General features: G+C 36.5%; 1 protein-coding gene across 8 annotated transcripts in view; it reads left to right on the plus strand.

Moving 5' to 3' along the window:
• Window positions 1-1,402: 1,402 nt before the first annotated feature.
• LOC134674793 (T-box transcription factor TBX3) overlaps window positions 1,403-12,037 on the plus strand; it is a 137,724-nt gene continuing 127,089 nt past the window's right edge. For 3 of the 8 annotated variants that reach the window (XM_063532929.1, XM_063532930.1, XM_063532924.1), the window contains exon 1: window positions 1,405-1,877. In XM_063532929.1, coding sequence (XP_063388999.1) covers window positions 1,558-1,877 — 320 coding nt within the window. In that variant the 5' untranslated portion in view covers window positions 1,405-1,557. Of the gene's footprint in view, window positions 1,878-12,037 lie in introns of all 8 variants that reach the window. The other 5 variants (XM_063532925.1, XM_063532926.1, XM_063532932.1 and 2 more) reach the window with 4 other exon arrangements.

The raw sequence follows: 12,037 nt of genomic DNA on the forward strand, positions 1-12,037 counted from the left end.
CGTAAAATTAATGCATTTATTTCAGTCAGTTCAATCGTCGCATTTTTCCCATGGCCAGAATAGCCTGAATTGTTACAAACTCTTGAGATGTGTCTAAAAGAATATGGTTGTGGTGTGGTTTGAGTTAAATTGCAAACAATCATGAGAAGAGTTACAAATATTTAGTAAGTATATTTATTTGAAAATACACGCGATTATATCTTAATTTTAATGATTTTTCTGTGAGCTAAACAGCTAAAGAAATTGATAAAATAGGTATTTATCTAATTAGCAAATTTTATAAATCAACCTATACTAGAGGCTGAAACAGATGCTTTTAAAGCGAACGCTTTAACTACATATTTAAGTTAAATAACTTTTATTTTCAGACTAGATATGATAAACAGTCATTTAAAAGGAGATAAGTATAAAATTAATAAAAAATATATTTAACAAACACATTTTCCGTCCGTAACTCTGCGAAAAATGTAGGTGCGTTTTATACCGGCCGTTTTATTATAGGGGAGAGTGGGCTATATCGTACCGCCGGTTAAATCTTACCACCTCCAATTTTCCCATTACACAACCTAGTGCATTTGTAAAGCACCAAACAGTGCTCTAATGAAATTAAGCTCAACAATCTAATCAGGAGAAGGAAAGAAAGAGTGAGAAAAATCGATTTTCATCGGACTTGATCTAACTTTTGTGTTTGTATTGTATTATTATAAGTTGTGATCTAGATAAGTTAAATATACGCAATTAATAGTATTTAACCACAAATATAAACGGGTATTTGCGTAGTTGTTAAAAATTTTAAACCTATTTTATTTTCATTAAACCGAATGGCAACGTAAATTTATGAAGTCTCGCAAAATAAACTTAGAAACTTACACTTAGAAAAATAGAACTACACGAAAAGGAAGTGAGTTCTTATAATAATAAAATAGCAAACAAAAGAACGTACATTCTTAATTCCTTATCATAAGGAAAAAGATCACAATTGAATTGTTAGGTAATTGCTTGTTGTTTTGATAAGCGTGATTGTGGTCCGCCACAAAGACACCGGGCTGTTTGTTCAGGCCGAGCTCGCGGCAGCAGCCAGCACTAGACGCACAAAAGATACAGCGAGTAACGAGCTCAATTGATGAACGAACGGAAACGTGTCCAATTAGAAGGAGACGGCGGCGGTGGCGAGTGTAGTGTGGTGTAGTGTCGCCCCCGCGTATTAACGAGATTAGCGGCGCGGGGCGCCCGCCGCCGCCCTCGCCGGTCGGCGCGCGAGGTGTGGCGGCGGCGGACACCTCGCCCGCGACGAAAAAACAACGCTCGTGGCGCCGCGGCCCCGCCTGCTGCGCGCGGGGAGCCGCTCGGCGCGCCATTGGGCGGGCGCGCGGAGGGGTGTCGGAGCCGGCGCCGCCGGCGGCCAGTCGTTTGACGCCTGCCGCGCGAGCGGGTGTCGCCACGAGAGCGAGTGACGAGCGAGCCGCCGGCCGGTTATGGACGTTGCATGAGCGGCCGCGACCGCTGGAGCCGACGGGACCGCTGGAGCGCGCGCCGTGGGTCCCGGGCGGCGCGGGCATGCGCTTCGAGGGCACTGAGCGGCGCGACGCCGTCGCGTTCCACCCGCTGCTGGTGCCGCGACCGAGCGACTTCTCGGTATCGGCGCTGCTGACGGCAGGCGCGCTACCGCCACCGCCGTATCTGCCGGCAGCCCTGGCCGCCGCCGCCGCGCTGTCCGCGCCCTGCCCGCTGCTGAAACCGCCGCCTCCGCCTTACGCGCCTCTGCCGCCGGACGACGACGGCGTCGTCGACGACCCGAAGGTGACGCTCGAGGGCAAGGACCTCTGGGAGAAGTTCCACAAGCTGGGCACCGAGATGGTGATCACCAAGAGTGGCAGGTCAGTACGGCCGTCGCGTTCCCGTTGCTCGTTGTGATCGTGTCATTAACGTGTACCAGTGATGTGTGTGATATTGCAAATGAAACGGTCTAAGCGTAACATGTGTATCGAAGAGGTAGGGTAAGTAGCGAGTGGCTTAGGCTAGGCATCAAGAAGTTTTGTTTTGATCGGTTACAAGCCGAGCGCGCGGATTTGTTTACTTACAAACTGGCGGAAATACTTTGAAACTGATAAGAAACATTTGCTTAACTATTAACTTTTGCGCTAGAGTAAGAATCAGATACCAATCCAAAAACAAGTGACTTAAAAACTTGTTAGTTATTTGCTGAACTAAATATTCTTTTTCAATTTAAACAAATTCAAACTTATCAGATATAGTGACAATTGTTTATGTTAATACTTTGAATATTTTTTTAATTAAACAACTATTGTAACTGGTTGTATGGAATACGCTTTCTTAATTTCAATTTAATTACATACAATCAAATTTTAAAATTACTTCATATACCTACTAACCTAAACATACATTTGTTTAATCTTCGTGCAGCACAACACAAGCTTAAATAATGGGTACGAATATTTTAATTTCACTCACTGTATTCATATGCAATTTCGTAATGATAGTATTTTTCAAAATTTGCAACGTAAATTTCACCGATTTCAACTAATCGAGCATATTAAAAATAAATAACTTACATGCCTCTTCTATTATTTTGATAAATTAACAATCAATTGAGATGAAAACATGTTGAATAAGATATCCAACATAACCTAAACTTAGTTATGCACGCCGAATGAAGTGCAGGCGGCGTCCGTGTTGACAGATGCATAGAGTAGGCGCTTTTTTTCGCCAAAACATTGCACCGACGGGACGTGCATTCGCATTAATTACTCTCTGGATTTAGAAATGGCTTCGTTTCGGATGCTGAGAATTTTGCACTAATTATTTTTTTATTTAGAAAATAGTCTATAGCGGTAGACTGATTGAAATTTACTTGGTTTGTTTGGAGATTTTTCCCGTTTCAAAACAAATGCATAGCTCTTAGAAAAATATTTAAAGTATTTTTTTAACAGGATATAAAGTATTATTTTACGTTTAACGTAATCAAGGTGTGGTAGATAAATAGAAATTAGTAAAAAAAATTAACAAGCCAACGAATTAAAACCAGTTTTGCGTTAATACATTTGTTGTTAGGTTAGGTTAGTAGTTAAAAAAAATGCATATATTTAACAATAATAATTATTGTATGTTTCTAAGTAGGTACTTATAATTTCTGCAACTTATAATTTTACATTGTCGCTATAATACGCTCCTTTATCTTCAAGGGAAAAATGTTTCCATGTTTCCTTTTTTATAAGTAGTTAGGATTTTACGAAGCTTTAATAAATAAAATCTCACAAAACTAGTATAATGTAGAGACTTATACCTAGTAATTTTACAGGTTTATCTTATACTCTATAAAAAAAAAAACTTTTGTGAATTTTAACTCATTTGTTTGTCAATATGTATTACTAAAGGCAAACGAATAGGCCTCACGCATGCTCGTAAAGTTGGGTAACGAGAATATTGCTTCGCGTTGCCGAGTCAATATTTATTAAAATGTTCAAGTATTTTTATCGTACAAGGGAAAATTAGCTTGTTTTTTTTCTTTCACTTTTTATATCCTTAATGGTAACTTATTTTGTCAGTTTTCTATACAAGAGACAATAGTTTTGTATTGATATTTTAGGTCTTAGTAGGTACCGTAAAGGTAATAGGTATAGTAACGTGTAGGTACATAATGCAATATTGTTACAACTTATATTATGTGGTACTATATGGCGCATATGAGCAAGATTTTTAACGAAAGGGAAATAAAACCAGACAATTACCTATATACAAAGACATACAGTCATACAGGTATGCCGGGTTCTTAAATTACCTACCTAATTTATCATATTTTACAACATCAATACTATAAGTAATACCTTTTTGATGTCTGTAATTAGAACTAAATAAAGTTTATTTTACAGTTCCTTACTGGGAATTATTCGGTATACTGTAATTGGGAACATAATGATGATGATTATGAAAAAAAATGCGCTTTAAAATTTGGAATTTATAGACTTCATAAAAGATCAAAACTCGTACTTGTACATAGAATAAAGGGACAAAAATCGAAATAGGACACTTGGATACATACCAAAACCTAACAATAAATGTTCTACAATAGAATCTCAAAAGTTATAATAATAAATCCGTTTATTTAAGACATCATAGGTCCAACACATCGCATTACAAATTACATAGGATTAAATTACAATTTCCATAGGATTAACAATAAAACAAACAACAATTGTTATTAGACAATTGCCAAACAAATACAATTTAGCTAAAGCTACATGTAGAATCATATAGATACGTAGATATTTTGAGTAGAAGCACTTCAGGGGTGCCGGTGCCAAATTTAGAGGGTAACAGAGATGAAAGAGCGGTGTTATAAAAAGAAAAAGTTTGTGAGAAAGAAAATAAAAGGGTTTCCGTTAAACTTTTCTCGAAAATGATATTTGGTAGACAGTGTCAATGTAAAGGGGAAACACTTTACTTTCAATTATTGTGATTCGGTGAAATTTACACAAATTTGAAATACTTTTTAAAATTGACTGAACGATGATTAATTGATTAACTACTGAGGGTCCTACCTACCACAAAAACCGAAAATGTAACTACCTCTCTATCATTTGCAATTTAAAAGATAACTAAAGGTCAATTTTTAAAGTTAATAGTATGACCAAACAAGGCAACAAAAAAGTGAGCTATTTATAAGTACATACCTAAGTCTTTTTTATCACGTTGTTGTTAATCAGTCTAATTGGAAGATAAATAAATCTAATAAGATTCATAACAAAAAACTCATAAGTTAGACACAAATATGAAATTAAAAAAAACACCTAAAATTTCATCAAATCAATGGTAATTTCATCGATTTTATTCTCGAATTTCTCTACCAAAGAAAAAAAATTGTCTTGTGCAACAAAATTACTAACAAAAATATTGCAATGCTGAAAAACCAAAGTTTTCAATAGTTGTTTCGCAATATAAAACTAGCAAAATCAATTGGAAAGGTTATATCAGTTATAAGTTGCAAGCAGTTATTATTATGATATAAATAATACGGGGAGCAGCATGCCAAGAGACGGGAACCTACAATTTATCAATCGTGCTACCGAGTAAAATTCAATCTGGTTCGAAAATGAAGGTCCGCGGAACATGATGTGATTTTTTTAGGCCAAGCGCACTGTGAGTACGAAATTGGTATCCAATGAGTTTCGAATTAAACTTTAAGTAAGAGGGAGGTTAAAGTTGGTAAATACTCTTTTTTTATGTTTTCGAAATTGTATGCTATTTTGACTCTGGATAGTGATATCTTCCGATCGTATTAGAAATAATAGAGTCCAAAAATTTTCCATACATTTGTCGATCCTTCCATTCCGTTACAGTCATACGCAAAGACTATGAACAATAGTAATGGAATTTAAATAAAAATCTTGAGACACTTTTTTTCTCCTATCAGGATCGGGGACTTATAACTTTTCCAAATAAAAAAAATCAACTTCAAAAAATAACCAGTTATTTAGATGCCGTGGTTATGCTTAATTAATTGTGTTGTAGTGAAAATAGAAACTTGCGTTTCCAGGAAAACTAAACGGGTACGAAAACCAATTTCGAAATATGCTTAGATCTTTCTTATCGTTCTTATTTTTTTCTTCGCCCTGTGGTCCGATTAGACCCAGTTTACCCTATGTTACAATGTTAAGCAACCTCGTTAAAATTCTTACCTATTTACTTACAACGTGATTAAGACATTACATCAATTATAATATATGTGGGTACCTATTATAGTATTTATATTAAATTACTACTTATTGAGCTTGAGGTAAAATCTGATCAATTTGCATGCACTTGGTACATATTATTGAAAATTATTATGCGTTAAATATGTACTACATGTAGCGTGGTAATTATGAAAATTGTTCAGGTCAAGTTATACCAGAGTTTTTTTATAATTATTTACAAGTAAAATTTAAATGAATTTTGTAAGAAATTATTACGAGTAATTAATCGTACCTAAATAATTGTAAAATAAGTTTAATACCTTCTACATATAATTCCAGCTATATCTAATCCATTTAACTTCACTTTATTCTTTCAAATTTTACAAGGACAGCAAGTTTAATTTAACTAAATTAAGAAAAAAAATACATGTATGAGGAGGGTTGGGGATCCTATCTCATCGCATAATAATTGATTGTCATAATGTAATGTTACGCATAAATCTCTTTTCGCATATTTTTTCTCCAGCTGAAACAGAAAGTATTTTCGAAAATATTTTGCATAGGTTGTGTAGAATAGGGTAGTTTAGGTTACGTTAGTGTTATAATTTTTCAGGAATGTTAATATTTCCAGCACAATAACAATTATGCGAAATGAGTTTTATGCGTAACATTACATTAGGACAATCAATGATTATGCGACCCAATACGGACCCGGAGGGTTGGTTAAGGTGGAGTTCTGGGCTAGGGCTGCCTGCGGTAGGGCTGCCCCGTCGTCGAAGCCTAGGATTTTTTTGTAAATTTAAATCTATTAGCTATATCTAATTAAAAGTATTTCGAACATCAAAGAATTTTTATCATGATCCGATTTTCCTCGGTCTACCCTCGGTCACTCCTCGGCCCAACATATATAATATATAGTTTTCTGACAGCTTATCCGCGATTATATCTGTAACAATGTTTATTTAGCACGTAGACGACATAGCCCAGGGCTTATCACTGTTAATTATGTCTAATTAACACATAACAAGAGCATTTTGTCACGCAAGCTTATGTAACTTATGTACCTACGAATGTTTTTGTTCTCTATTTTGTATTCGTGCCTTGCTTACAATATTTTTAGGATTTTTGGTAGTGAAGTACGCACTGATGGTTTTAATTAATTCGTCCATTTTTTGTTGCATTTCCTAGTCAAGAATAATAATATAAGGCTCATCCGGTTTTGTCTTAGCCTTAACTAAGCTCCTATTCAATTAATTTGCATATATGTATTTATTTAATATCATATTGGTATTGGATCTAGGTTTCTGAAATAAGATAAATACTTAATGTTGTAATCCTAAAAACAAATTATGCTAAAAAAATAAACTAATCTAAGAACTAAAGAGACTAAAACTAAAACTACCTAAAAAATAAAAAACCTACAAATAACACAATTTTCTGAACTTGTCTTTAAATAGTTTTCTCTTATTTTTTTTATCGAATTTAACCTTTCGCGAGACTTAGTGAAAGAACTTTAGACTTACTATGGGTAATATTCCGTACTATTTCACTTTATAAATGTTGAATGTGTTAGTTACTGATGTGATCATAGGTTTAAGTTACTTATAAATAAGACTAGGGTAGACCTAGGCGAATCGGATCACAGGGTGAATCGGATCATCATGAAAATCCGTTGATATATGAAATATTTTATTGATATGAGTTCTCTAAAAAAAACCGGGCAAGTGCGAGTCGGACTCGCGCACGAAGGGTTCCGTACCATAATGCAAAAAAAAACAAAAAAAAAATCAAAAAAAAAACGGTCACCCATCCAAGTACTGACCACTCCCGACGTTGCTTAACTTTGTTCAAAAATCACGTTTGTTGTATGGGAGCCCCATTTAAATCTTTATTTTATTCTGTTTTTAGTATTTGTTGTTATAGCGGCAACAGAAATACATCATCTGTGAAAATTTCAACTGTCTAGCTATCACGGTTCGTGAGATACAGCCTGGTGACAGACAGACGGACGGACGGACGGACGGACAGCGAAGTCTTAGTAATAGGGTCCCGTTTTACCCTTTGGGTACGGAACCCTAAAAAGCGCTGTACATCTCTTCTGTTAGCCCGCGACGCCAGGCAACATTTTCAATTTCAACAACTTTTTTAGTCTGACCCGATTCGCCCTGAGATCCCATTCTTCTCGGTTTACTATGCGTCACAACCGTTTTCCTTCATATGCAAACTGGGGGCCTAGTCAAGTACACAATCGTTGATGACTCCAATCGAAACATAGATAAAGTACGGAAATAGTCACGTCACTTTCGTAGCATCCCGATACAATTTTTTTTTCATTTCATCTTTGGATAGGCCCCCTGATTCTATTCTATGAACCATGGTATAATAATATACTCCGCCTGGTACTCTCTTCCCGTCTTTTCTAGGTCGCCTGACTGACACAAGGCTACGTCATCATGCGACAGCGCTATATGATACTTAATATGCGATAGCGCTATATATAGCGGCCATGTTATTGTGACGTAGGCTTGAGCCGCTTGTGTCACTCTGGGAAGAGAAGATCATGTTTTATTAGACTATGCTATGAACGCTTCGCAACTATTCTAGTCATCATTATAGTCATTAGTTATCATCGCTGTAAGTGTTTCAGTTAGCTCCGGTAATGCTTCTGGTCGTTACCGACATTACCAACACACGATTTGATCGTTATAGCCCTGTAAATAAATACAAAAAACCGGGCAAGTGCGAGTCGGACTCGCGCACGAAGGGTTCCGTACCATAATGCAAAAAACAAACAACAAAAAAAAAGCAAAAAAAAAACGGTCACCCATCCAAGTACTGACCCCTCCCGACGTTGCTTAACTTTGGTCAAAAATCACGTTTGTTGTATGGGAGCCCCATTTAAATCTTTATTTTATTCTGTTTTTAGTATTTGTTGTTATAGCGGCAACAGAAATACATCATCTGTGAAAATTTCTAGCTATCACGGTTCGTGAGATACAGCCTGGTGACAGACGGACGGACGGATGGACGGACGGACAGCGAAGTCTTAGTAATAGGGTCCCGTTTTACCCTTTGGGTACGGAACCCTAATTATATAGTTTTTTTTTATTAAGGCCCACCTAGTAGGCGGTCACTCACTGTAGTGAGAGACCATCTAGTAGGCGGTCACTCACCGTTGTGAGATTCTTGCAACTCTTAATTGCGTTGCTGGTGTTGCAAATAAAATAAAAACCCCTTTCCCCCCATTTTGACCTTCTAATTAGAATTTGAAATGTTGTCCCCTCAACCTGCCCAATATGGGGGTTGAGTTTTCCATAGTGAATGAAAAAATATTTTTTTAAATACGTCTGGGTTAGCCTTGTAAATATTTATATAAAATTTCAAAGCCTAAGTAGTTTTCGAAATAGACAGACAGACAAACGGACAGAGTCGCACTTTAAGAGTTTCTTTTTTACCTTTTTGGTAAGGAACTCTAAAAACTGATATTTACTTAACGTGTAACGCTACGTCTTACGTAGGCGAACAACGCGCGAACGCGCCGCGGCGAAAGCGGCCGCCGCCGCGCCGCGCCGCGCCGCGCCGCCTGACATTCGCGTGCAAATCGCGCCGCACCGCGTTCGCAACGAGATCGCTTACGTAGGACACTTCTATGGGCATCAAAGGATTGATTTCGCCGCGCCGCGCCGCGCCGCGTTCGCGCGTTGTTCGCCTACGTAAGACGTAGCGTAAGTATCTGCTAAGTGCAAGTATTATTACTAAAGTTAGTTTTTTAGTACTTATTAACTACTAAAAAATTTAAAAAAATGCTATTTTAATTTGTAACATTTTTGACACAACCAGCGGTTCTCAAACTTTTTTGGTGACGGAACCCTTTTGGAAAGCGAAATATTTGACGGAGCCCCAAATTAATTATTTTCGTTCGTCACTGTCGACCGGATATACCTATACAAGAGCGGGTTTTTTTTCTTATTATTACAAGTATTTTCGCGGAGCCCCAACAGAGGCTTTGCGGAACCCTAGGGTTCCGCGGAACACACTTTGAGAATGGCTGCCCTAGACACAACCTACCTAAGGAGAGATTTTTATTATTTTCATAGTCAACTGAAAAATATGTGTATGTTCAAATTTTTTAAGTAGGTAAAGATAAAATAGTTGGTAGCAAACAGCATATATAGATAATATTTTATTACATTGTTTACTTTTTATCAATTACTCGTTGAAGTTGTGATAAGGCTTTTGGACCACCGTGACACAATATTTTTAATTAACTATAAATTATTTTTCCACATGACAAACAAATATTATTGTGAAAAAGTCTGTTAGTATACCTACTTATCGATTTTTACTGTACTTTTTGATTTTGTTTGAGTTTTTTCTTTAATTATTTGAGTATATATAGAGCTATGAAATTCGAATAATAGCCACGCCTAAAGGAAGATATTCGAATTTTAGAATTAAGAAACAGAGAGAGTTATGAATTCGGGACCACATTTGAGAGCTTTTAAATTCGGGTGGTTAAAATATGCACGGTACTTATTTAGTTTAGTAAAAAGTTTCAGATAACACGTAGGCACATTTATATTCTAAATCAAATATTCCGACTAATTATTTGACATGATTATTGATATTTAAAGAAATAGGCAAAACAATTGAGTAGAAACTATTAATTCTATATAAGTAAAAGCGATATAGCTATTCAACTGGCAAAATCGCTCGATCGAGGCACCTTTCAACGTTTTTGCGATACTTACAATTATCATCTGTAAAACGATGGTAATGTATTGCGATCGGTGTACATATACAGGCAAGTAATATATTATGAGGTGTTAACACACTCAATGCTTATAGAGATTAAAATTTACCAAGTCTCGATACACTTCATGATTAGAAACATCAGAAATGCGCAAAAGAGCCGTTGAGGCCTCTCTCTGAAAAGAGAGAGGAAGAGAATAAAGTAGGTAAGCGGACGCTGGCCTCCAAAGCAGTAGGTGATGCTAAGATGATACTCCACTCGCTGTAGGTGGGCGCGATCCTCTAATACCGATACATTGCCGGCAAACCTCAATTACTGGACACGCTACAGCAATGTATATGCTAACTCTCGGATGCGTAACGCGTGTCCGCGCGTGAAATGCCCGTCTGTTGTCTATGGAACTAATTAATTGCTGGCTCGCATGCCAGCTCGCTGCAAATTCGTCAATAATTGCCAATGAAGTGGCACATTGGCAGTCGAAGATTGGTAGCGGGAATCTTTCAGAGTTGGACTGACTGCAAAAATAGGTAGGACCTGGTGAACGTAAAATTGTATCAATTAAAAAATAAATGATGGTGTGCAAAATCTGCACAGTAAAAACTCAATTTTTGGTTTTTTAATTGTGTGTGGTTGTCTGTTGTGGTAAATTCTTCACTACCACACAAAATATAAATAAATCACTCCAGGGAAAAAGGAGGAGAGAGGAGAAGAGGAGAGGATATGAATTTGATCTGCATTTGTTATGGATATGATTTTTCAGTCTCTCAAGTGTCATTTTTTTACCAGAATCACATCAAATTCATACAATATGAAAATGCCTCCCATTCTTCAACTAAAATTATATCATCTAAAATTGTAACGAAACCTCGATAATCCGCAGATTGTTTACATATGACGTGTCGCCCCTCCCACAAGATGGCCGCCAAATTAAAGTTAATGGCTAGCCTAGGCCAGGCTAATGGACTCCCCGTCTTTAGGGAAACCACTTGTGCTATCCCATTTCCCACAGCAGTTTGTAGGTTGTCCAATTTACACTCTTGCCTATCTTAGCTAGTTTGTTCGGAAAGAGAAGAGTCGTGGAATGTATGGGAACCAACATTCCACTTCACAGACTCTAATTGTAAACCTAAAAGTCACATTCGTATCAGATTGTGCCACTTATACGCTATATCTACTAGACGTAGATAGATTTGGTACGAATAAATTTTTTTTGGTTGTGTTTGATGTTTAAAATGTTCTCAAACAAATTAATTAATTAATTAATTTATTTATTAATTGTATTTAGAATAATATTTGTTAAAAAAAATTAAGTGTAAGTACTACGTTCCTTTTTATGACGACAAATACGTGTTAAATTGCATTTAAGGAATGTCGTCATTTCTGTTAAAATAAGTGGAACATTTAGTCATTTTTTTCAAAAATTTCATATTTTTTCTAAACTATTAAGTATGTATTTAGAACTATTTAACGGTTCCTCGAGATGAATCCAACCCAATAATTAGATTGGTGTGTTCAGAAAAAAAAAACCTTATGGCCAAACAAAATAAACGTTATTCCAACGAGTAAACTACGTCCTAAATTATTCCAGAAA

Source organism: Cydia fagiglandana, chromosome 20, assembly GCF_963556715.1.
Source record: "Cydia fagiglandana chromosome 20, ilCydFagi1.1, whole genome shotgun sequence".
NCBI lineage: Eukaryota > Metazoa > Arthropoda > Insecta > Lepidoptera > Tortricidae > Cydia > Cydia fagiglandana.